General features: G+C 54.1%; 1 protein-coding gene across 1 annotated transcript; it reads left to right on the forward strand.

The window, feature by feature from the left end:
* The first annotated feature begins 1,481 nt into the window (after positions 1–1,481).
* Positions 1,482–8,622, forward strand: LOC132674245 (tetrapeptide repeat homeobox protein 2-like). The gene is made up of 3 exons (XM_081791431.1): positions 1,482–1,500; positions 7,395–7,561; positions 8,083–8,622. The coding sequence occupies exons 1-3, from the start codon at positions 1,482–1,484 to the stop codon at positions 8,620–8,622; spliced, it is 726 nt and encodes a 241-aa protein (XP_081647557.1).
* Positions 8,623–10,451: the final 1,829 nt, after the last annotated feature.

Here is a 10,451-nt window from a genome sequence, read left to right on the forward strand (position 1 = left end):
TGTCCGTAGGGAGGCTATTTTCTCCTCCAGAACCGTTCGTTCTTGGCATGCGTATTTTTATCGGACGGATGTTGGCTGTCCTCCTTCACAGACAGCAGGTCGGACAGCGGTTAGACTAAGGAAGGGTTTCCGGGGCAGAAGAGCCGGTAGCTTTTAGCATCTGATGAAAATCCTTCCCCGTGACACCAGGAACTCATGAATCACATTCTTTCTGGAACCTTCTGAATAGGGCAGGGTGGGACATCAGGAGGCCGACGGCTGTCTGGTGAGGGAACCAGCATTAAGGTTCAGTTCTACCCACGTACCCGGCACTTTGCTGGGAATTTTTGGAACGCCTCCCCCATCAGATTAGACTGCAGCCCTTATCAGAGCCCCTTCCTGTAAAGCTCAGATTTGGAAGTTGACCTTTTTTTTTTTTTTTTTAAAGTAGGTTCCGTGCCCAGCTCAGAGCCTACCGCGGGGCTTGAACTCAGGACGGTGAGATCAAGACCTGAGCTGAGATCGAGAGTCGGACGCTTAACCGACTGAGCCACCCAGGCGCCCCCCCCCCTCCCCGAATTGACTATTGACCTGCTTTGCTGTGATTCTGTGAGTAGTTATGTTCTATGAAGACACCTCAAACACCAAATTAGCAAATTTGGTCCCGCTCCTCCTTTTCTGCGAGCCTCTGGACATTTTTACATCAGCTCATCGGTATATCACCTTGTTTAACGCATTCTGTTTATTTTTTTTTAATTTTTTTTTTAAATTTATTTATTTTTGAGAGAGGGAGAGACAGAGCATGAACGGGGGAGGGTCAGAGAGAGAGGGAGACACAGAATCTGAAACGGGCTCCAGGCTCCGAGCTGTCAGCACAGAGCCCGACGCGGGGCTCGAACTCACGGACCTCGAGATCATGACCTGAGCCGAAGTCGGATGCTTAACCGACTGAGCCACCCAGGCGCCCCTAACGCATTCTGTTTAAAGACAAAACGTATTACATTTAATGTATTGCTACGTATTAAATTTAATTAAATCAATTACATTAATTCTATATTAAATTTAATTAAGTAATGTCGTAAATTAAATTAATACATTGACTTAATTTCATACATTAAACGTAGTACATATGGTCGATTCTTTCACATCGATCTCCTGGCCAACAGCCCTCTCCACGCACATCCGAAGGAAGCTTGTGAAAGGCCCAGATTTTTCTCCCTCAGGCACACGCCAGCTTTCTTGCGCCTCAGACGGCCCCTCGGTGTTATGGCGGAGAGCGATTTAAGCACACGCACCACCAACAAAGCACAAAAGTGCCCAAGGACCCAGCAATTCCACGCCGAAAGCAGCCACTCACACCGATCAGCCACGGGGTCCACAACAGCCGAAACCAGCCCAAGGGTCCATCAACAGGTAAATGGAGAAACCCAACGCGGCCAACCCATACAGTGGAATATTATCCGGCCCCAAAAAAGGAACGAGCCGCTTGGACACACTACACCATGGATGAACATCGAAGATGTAACGCTTCCAGAAGAAGCCAGACACGGAAGGACAGCTATCGCATGATCCTACTTCTATGAAGTACCTAGTCAAACTCACACGGACGGAAAATGGGTTGGAGAGTCCCAGGGGCTGCGGGCAGGGCAGAAGGAGGAGTTCTTGTTTCTGTCGGGGATGATGAGGTTTTTGGGTTTTTTTTTTTTAATGTTTATTTATTTTTGAGAGAGAGAGAGAGAGAGACAGAGCGCGAGCAGGGAAGGGGCAGGGAGAGAGGGAGACACAGAATCTGAAACGGGCTCCAGGCTCCGAGCTGGGGGCTCGAACCCATAGACCGCGAGATCATGACCTGAGCCGAAGTCCGACGCTTCACCGACGGAGCCACCCAGGCGCCCCATGATGATGACAAAGTTTTAAGGACCGACAGTGCTGACGGTTACACAATATTGTGATTGCATTTAATGCCACTGGATTGTGTATTTACAAATGGTTAAAGTGATATCATGTTAGATACATTTTACCATAATTTGGGGGAGGGATTGTTTTTTTAAGTTGTTTTTTTAATTTATCTATTTTGAGAGAGAGAAAGGGTGAGCGGGGGAGGGGCAGAGAGAGAGAGAGAGAGAGAGAGAGAGAATCCCAAGCAGGTTCCATGCTGCCAGTGCAGAGCCTGACTCGGGGCTCAATCCCACAAACCATAAGCCGAGCTCAAGAGTCAGACGCTTCACCACCTGAGCCACCCAGGTGCCGCCATTTTACCACCATTTTTAAAAGCATAAAAATGTCCCCCAAAAATGTGGCACTAAATGTGCCCCCAAAAATGTGGCACTCCAAAGGACACTCGTTTACAGTATATAGAGCTGAAAGGAAAAGGCAGCTGGAAACAACGCGAGGTCCATCACACGAATTTGTTGCCATTCTGCACTTGTCTGGGAACAACCAGGAACACGTGGGGAGGACTCGTTTGGGGGTGACAAGTTTTAGCAAGTAGGCAGAAACGCAAATACGGAAGCCACGAAGGATGAGGGTGGAGTGTATTTCAGACACGAAAGAGGAAGCGGAGAGCAAAGTCTCGAGACACAGAGAGGAATGTCCATCACAGGAAGTTAGGGCAGAAGGTTCTAGAAGGCAGAGGCCAACTCCCTCAACCCCATCTGCCCGTCGCTCCAGTGTTGTCTTCAAAGTTCAGCTTGCTCTTCTCTGACCTCCCCAGGTGACCTCCCCACCCTGGGTCCCCTCTCCCTCAGGGAGTGAGGCCTCTCTCTGCGTAGACAGTAGGAAGGTGTCTGGCTATCTGGGAGCATCTTAGGGGCGGGAGGCAGAGGTGAGTCAACCACACTGAGTGGACCAAAATCAGGGCTTGCCTGGAAGGGACTTGCAGAAGAGATAAGGCATTAACGGCTGGGGAGGAAGCCATTGTTTCTGTTCTAACTGAATCAAAGATAAATGGATTAATCCTTTCTTCTTAGCACTGTTCTCCTCCGTCAACTCCCTTCTCACTTCCCTCCCTTGTGGCCCAAGATTCTGGGCTACAGACAACCTCCCCGTCCGTCCGTCTGAATCTGGGAATTGGATGGCAGTCTGGGAAGCCCAACGAGGAACCCCAGGGACTCTTGCCCCACCCCCCAGCTGTCCCAGGGGGGCTCGGCACCCACCAGGTTTCCACCCAGCCCTGCAAGGAGTCAAGGTTCAGAAGAACAGAGGGCCAAGCATCGATGTGTCCTGTGCAGCATCCGAAGCCAGGAATGTTCCTTGTTTTTCTTCTTGTAAAATAAACAAATAATAATAACAAGTGGAAATGAGAGGAAATGAGCATTTGACATTCTCCATAATCGCTGGGTTATTAATCAACTGCTGGGTGTCTTACTGTTGCCAGTCAACATATCATATATATATATATATATATATATATATATTATTGATCTTTTCAGTGTGCTTAAGTGCATGCATTCTCAAAAACGAACAATGTGCCTGAGACATTACTGGATGTCAGCAACTGTAGGCTCGTTCCATCATTTAACATATTATTATTAGTCATCAACTTTGCGCCTTTCTAACTCTAGAAGAGAGGACTCCATAGCAAAAAACAAAAACAAAAACAAAAACAAAAACAAAAAAACAAAAAGACCTCAACTAAACAAAAAACAAAAAAACAAAAAAAACCTCAACTGAACAGAAAACAAAAAAAATAAACTAAACAAAAAACAAAACAACAACAACAACAACAAAAAACTAACCTAGACTAAAATCCCAACAAGGACTCCATGTTTGGGACACATGTAGTCTGCAAAAAGAAAACAGACCTCCACCACTCGAACAAAATAAAAGATACACTAAAAATCACCAACCGTTACTACAAGTTCCACTCCTGATTCCTTCTCACTGTTCATTAGATTTCCACGGGTCGGAGGTTGGGGAGAATTTTTTCATCATTCCCTTATTCGCGCGCATGAACTCATGTAATTAACTCAGTTACTTGAAATTGCAAATAGATACATTTATGCGTGTTCACAGCAGGCAAACGTTCTCCCCGGGATAAACCTCTTAGGATCAAACCACTGAGGCAGAAGGGCACTGTGCTCATTCGATCCTTTCTCGCATCCTTAGTGGCATCAATTCAGGCTCCTAAATCTCCAGAAATTCTTTGCTGACCGACCTCGACTCCTGCGATGGCAACAGAAAGCCGCGTTCCCCGCCCTGCGCCCCACTAGGTCTCGATAAAACCTGTCGCTCAGATCTGCATCGAACCAGGGGCAATATAATAAACATTTCATTAACGTATCCACATCGTACAAAATTCACCCATTTAAGGTGTGCAATTCAATGTGGTTTTTTTTGTTGTTGTGCATACATCACCGGAACTAATGTAGGACATTGCATCACCCCAAATAGAAACCTCGTACCTATCACCCGGTGGCCCCCCGACGGTCCCCACCCCCGAGTTCCCGGCAACCTCTAATCTACCTTGTGTCTCGATGGCTTTCTCTATCTTGCACATTTCATGTAAATGGAATCGCACCTCTGTGACCTCTTGGGTCTGGCTTTTTCACTTAATGTAATGTTTGCAAGGTTCATCCGCGTGGTAGAATGTGTCCGTCCTTCCTTCCTTTACGGTTAAATGATATTCCGTTGTGTGAATATATGCATATTACGGCGTTGTGTTTATCCCTTCATTCATTTCGAATGTTCTTTTTTTTTTTCATGTTTATTTTATTGATTTTTGAGAGAGAGAGAGAGAGAGGTAGAGAGCAAGCAAGAGGTAGAGAGGGAGAGACAGAGACAAAATCCCAAGTAGACTCCAGGCTGCCAGCAGAGAGCCTGACATGGGGCTTGAACTCACAAACCGTGAGATCACGACCGGAGCCGAAACCAAGAGTCGGACGCTTAACCGACTGAGTCACGGTTGACAGACATTTCTATCTGCTGTCATTTTTTTGCTATTCTGAACGGTGGTGCTATAACTCTCCTGTATTTAAATGCGTATTTTCACAGCATGGGTGATCGTGTCCTTCCATCCACGCCCCTGTTGGACAACTCGGTTGCCACACAGCAAAATCTCTGAGGGCAGGGGCATCGCTTTCCGGGTCACTGCTGTGTTCCCAGTGTATTTACGAAGTGTCACATCTGGGGGCCCTGGGTGGCTCAGTCAGTTTTGAGCTTGATCTTCTGCGTAATCTCCGGCTCCTTGCGCTGTTAGCCTGGTCAGCTGGGCTCTGCCCTGACCCACGAGGGACCTGCCTCGGGACACGGAGTCACCCAGGGTCTGGACAGAACAGATGTGTTTCCAGCGTCCGCGGCTGAGGTCTGAGGGTCTTCGGCTGAGGGGTGTTGACAGACACGGACAAATTTGTCTCAAAAACCAGCCTAGGCTACCAAAGCGTGGGAAAGTCAGAGTCCCCATCCCCTCCCCCACCAACACCAGGCAAGACCCCTCTTCTCCGTCTCTCCCAATCTCATCCACAAAACGGTACATTCATTTATTTTGAGAGAAAGGGTGAGTGGGGGAGGGGCAGAGAGAGAGGGGGAGAGAGAGAGAGAGACAGAGAGGGAATCCCAAGCAGGCTCTGCACGGTCAGCGTGGAGCCCAGTGCGGGGCTCGAACCCTTGAACCGCGAGATCATGACCTGAGCCGAAATCAGCCGCCCAGCCGACTGGGCCACCCAGGCGCCCCTGTCTCATTGTTTAAAAAGAAATTAAGTGAACTTTAAAAAATAAATAAAAATTAAAATGAGAGAGAAGGCGGCCTCTGGGCACATCTTAAAGACCAAGGACATTGCTAGAGGATCCCTTGTTGACTGCAGAGCCCTCGGCTTGGTGACCCCTGCGTTCCCACCTGCCCAAGAAGGAGAAACAACGTCCAGTGAAGGCGGAATGTTGCCGGAAAGGAAGGAGCACGGAGGCGCACTGACGGTGTGATGGCACCGTGAGATGCTCGGGCAGCTCAGGGGAGCGAGGTCAACCTTGAACAACGAGGTCCCTCTGCCACCTATGATTCGGTGCGCGATCGCCTATTTAACCTTCATCTAGCACTGATGATCATAAGAGGCCCCTCACTGCCCGGGAACTGAGGCTTGTAAGTTGCGTGCTTCCCGGACTCGAGTCCTGAGCAGGACCCCAGGCCAGCGAGGAGCTCAGCCTGAGGTCTAGATGTGGGTCTATGCAGCTGGGGGGGGGGGGGGGGGGGGGGGGGGCCTGGGCCCCTGTGACCCCAGCTCCTGAGTCCAGCACCTAAGGCAGCCCCAGCTCATTCATTCACAAAGACACGGGGGCAGCCATCCACCTGCTCCCCCATCGGCCTTCATCCCTTAGGAAGACCAGCACGGACCCCGAGCCATCACCGGGGCCACGTGTCTGAGCACCCGCCCCGTCCAGGACTTGGGGGGAGACTCGGAGAAGGGACCAGAGGGCGAGCGTGGTGTTGGGGGCCAGCGGGGAGGCTGCTGGACCGACCAGGCGGGAGAGGAGGGGGCTGGACAGGGAGGCGGGGGAGGGGCCCCCCGGACTGGGGGGAGGGGACGACACCCGGGGCACTGGCTGGAGGGGCCCTTTCCTGGTCTGGGGACCCCCACAAGGGGCAACGCGGGGTTCCCTGGGCTAGAGCCCCCTGAGGGAGGGACCAAGACTCTCTGGCCACTGAGGCCCCAGCCCCCAGGCCCCAGCCCAGGGCCTGGGTATACACAAACTGCTCAGTAAGCAAAGGATTACTCCATCCTGGGACTCCTCCGGGGGCGGGGCTGAGGGTGGGGAGAGAGGGAGAGTCCCAGGACCCTCAGGGTGTGTCTGGGTGGGCACGGCAGGTAGGTGGGATTTAAGGCCCCGGTGGGGTGGGCAGGGCCCCACACGCAGGCGACCGACCAGCGGGCAGGATGCAAGAGCCAGGCTCCCCTGAGGGTGCGCCTGGGCCTGAGCCAGGGGCTGGGGCTGGGCTGTGGGGGCGGCCGCTGGGGCTGAGGCTGGGGAGGCCTCTGGGCCTCCAGAGGAGGCCCCCCGTGTTGGGAAGGGCGTCCCGCACCGTGCTGTGGGGACTTCGTGGGGTCGGGACAGAGGGCCTGGTGCATGGCCGCCCCCTCTGGGGGGCCAGGCGAGGTGGGAGCCCGCCTGCCTGGGGCAGCGGCCTGGCTGGGCCTGGGGAGCTCATCCTGCCTGCCTTCCGCGGCCGTGGGTGCTGGAATCACAAGACAGCCGTTACTGCGCCCATTTCAAAGATGTGCCCGATGAGGCCCCGACGGGCACAGAGACTTGGGCTGGGCCGTGAGAGCCAGGGCCCGACCCCAGGGCGTCGGGTCCAGCTGCCACCTCATGCACGGCCGCGCCTCCCACCTGCTTGTCGGGGCCTGGCCCGGCCAGGGGGAGGGTCTTTGGTGGGCGGGGGGCCGTCTGTGGGGCTTGTCTGAGCCCGTTTCTCCTCGGGTCAGGCCCCCCCTCAGCCCGAACGCTCCCGAGGCCCCGGAAGAAGCGCACCGTGTACCTCAAGGAACAGCTTCAGGAGCTGGAGAAACACTTCTGGGCCAACCGGTACCCGAGCTACCAGGAACGCGTGGCCCTGGCAGCCAGGCTCAACCTGGACGAGCACCAAGTGCAGGTAGGACCCCGCCCCCCTCCGTCCCCACTGGCCACAGGGTCCACTAGGAAGGTGGCACTCCTCCGGCTGGACCACCTGCCGTCTGTCCGGGGCTACAGGGGAGAAGGCAAGCCAGAGGGTCCCAGGGCTCCCCTGGTTCACAGGGCTAGCAAGGGGCCCCCTGTGGGGACTCAGGGCCGGACCCCAGGCTCACCGCCACCCTGTGCTGCGCGAACCAGCCGACCTGAGCCCGCCCAGACTGACGGCCCGCTGGGTGTCCGGGCACCAGAGCTCAGGGCCTCTGCGAAGGCGGGGGACCCTCTGGGGCAGGCCCCTTCCTGGCCCCCAGGCTCCTGGGTGTCCAAGCCCCGCCCCCACTGTCCCCTGTATCCTCGGGGGACCTTGAATTGGGCTCCGGGGGGCCCAAGGGAGAGCTCTGCGGCTGCCGTGTCTCCTGAGCCTCCCCACACCTGGGACAGAGGCGGGGAGGTGCCCCTGCCTAGCCCGTTTACACCTCCGCCTTGTCTCCTTGGTCCCTCTAGGTGTGGTTCAAGAACCGCCGGGCCAAGCACTCCAGGCTGCCCAAAGGGCGAGGTCGGGGAGCCCACATGGCGCCAAGGGACCCTGGAGCCCCCAACTCCCGCTCTGTCCCTGCCCCTGTCGCCGAATCCGCCCCTGTCCCCGAATCCGTCCCTGTCCCTTTTCCTGTGCCTGCTCCTTTCCCTGCCCCTGTCCCTGCTGGCCCCATGTTCCCAGGGACCCCAGGCGTCCGCAGCCCCGCTCTGCACGGCCCCTCGAGGATGCACCCAGCAGCAGAGCCCGGCACCTGCAGCCTGGACCCAGCCTGGTGGGCCCCAGAGCGGGGGTCCCAGGAGTCCGTCCCCGCCCCCGCCCCCACCTGGCCTCAGAACTCCTTTGGCGCGGACTTTATGCCAGGCCCCTTGCTAGCCCCCAATTCCACAGCGGTCTTCTCACCCCAAGACCCCCTGGAGGGACCCTCTGGCCCCGTGATGTCCGGGTACCAAGAGGAAGAAGGCCCTGCAGAGGACGACTCGGAGCTCATGACGTTACTGAATTTATAGGGGAATCTGCCCCCCAAAAGTCCTCGAGTTCCCGCGGAGGCAGAGGGGACTAGGGTGTCCCGGGCCCGCCCACCCCGCGTCCACGTGGGTGGGGACGTCGCTGGGGGGCGGGGGGTGGTCCGGCCGCGCAGCCGATCCCTCCCCTGCGGCGGGAACACACCTCGGTCCATCCCACCTGTGGAGGTGGCACCTGTCCCCTGGGTGGCCCCCACGCGTGGCGCTGCTGCGAGTGTCCCCGCAGCATGTAGGGCACGCGTGAGTATTTATGTGGGGTCCCAGGGGTGGCATGGAACCGATGCTCCCCGTGTCTGCTCCCTGGATGCTCCGAGAGCCTACTCCGCGCCTTGCCCAGCCGGGAGCACTCCTGCTCGCAGCGTCCTCCTAAAACAGTGAGGATGTGACAGCTTTGGATGGCAACCTGCGGACTGAGGCTTTGCTGTGGTTCCAACATTCATTTACTGATCAAGAAGTGAGGCCCTCGCGCGCGTGTTCGTTGAACATTAGTACTCACAACGTGAGTTTTTGTTTTAAGGGTTTTTTTATTTTTATTTTTTGAGAGAGCAGGGGAGGGGCAGAGAGAGGGGGAGACAGACAGTCCCCAGCAGGCTCGGGCGCTGTCGGCTCAGAGCGCAACGCAGGGCTCGAACTCACCACCCCTGAGATCAAGAGTCTCTCGGTGCCCTCCTGGCTGAGCCGGCCAGGAGCCCCATTTTTCCTGGTCTTTGACCCATTTGTGCTTCCACCCTTGTTGACAATTTAATGTAACGCAAGTATTCCTATTTGTATTTTGCTCATATGCAAAAAATTTCTGTTTTAATGTCATCTGTTTTCAGTGCTTTTCATTATCTGTTACAGGCCAGTTTCTTCCTTCTTCCTTGCTTGCCATCAGTGTATCCAAACGCTGTAAAGCAAAATAAAGTTATTTAATAAAAATTAACAATGCCTTTCACAAGGCAACCCTCATTTTCTTTTCTTTTTTTTTTTTTTTAACGTTTATTTTTCACACAGAGAGCAGAGAGAGACAGAGCATGAACAGGGGAGGGACAGAGAGAGAGGGAGACACAGAATCTGAAACAGGCTCCAGGCTCTGAGCTGTCAGCATGGAGCCCGATGCGGGGCTCGAACTCACGGACCGTGAGATCATGACCTGAGCCGAAGTCAGCCGCGTAACCGACCGAGCCACCCAGGCGCTCCGGCAACCCTCATTTTCAAGTTGACCGGAAAGTTTATAAAAGCTGGCCTCCAGGGTGTCTCCTCGCCTTGTCACAAACCGGAGACGGTTTACCGAAGTCTGAGGTCCCCAGGGAACTGCTTGGACTATAGGTCGGGTTTGCTTTGGTTTGGGTTACTTTTCTGCTCTAAGATAATGCCTTTTATTTTTGCTTTCTTGTTTAAGAAACCTTTATCTAGCACTTGGTCATAAAGGTACTGTTTTATTCTCTAAAATATTCTTAGTTTTGTCTCACATTTAGGTCTTTTTGTTTTTAATGTTTGTTTTTGAGAGAGAGAGCACAAGCAGGAGAGGGAGGCAGAATCCGAAGCAGGCTCCAGGCTCTGAGCTGTCAGCACAGAACCCAGCTGCAGGGCTCGAACCCACCAACCATGAGCTCATGACCTGAGCCAAAGACAGACCCTCGACTGACTGAACCACCCAGGCACCCTTCTTTAATGCATTTAGAATTGATTCTGTATGGTGTGAGGAAGGGATTCACATTTTTTTCTTTTTCCTCGGGGGTTTTTAGTTGGTTGATGGAGAGGCTGGGAATTTCTCATACATCAAGGGTCCATTCATGGATGGGTCAGTATCTAGAGAAAGTCTGTACTTGGGG

This window comes from Panthera onca, chromosome E2 (genome assembly GCF_046562875.1).
Source record: "Panthera onca isolate mPanOnc1 chromosome E2, mPanOnc1 haplotype 2, whole genome shotgun sequence".
In the NCBI taxonomy this organism is placed as follows: Eukaryota; Metazoa; Chordata; class Mammalia; order Carnivora; family Felidae; genus Panthera; species Panthera onca.

Coding starts and splice junctions, on each gene's coding strand:
- LOC132674245 (XM_081791431.1), top strand. Junction 7,562..8,082: donor TGGACGAGCACCAAGTGCAG/GTAGGACCCCGC, acceptor TGGTCCCTCTAG/GTGTGGTTCAAGAACCGCCG.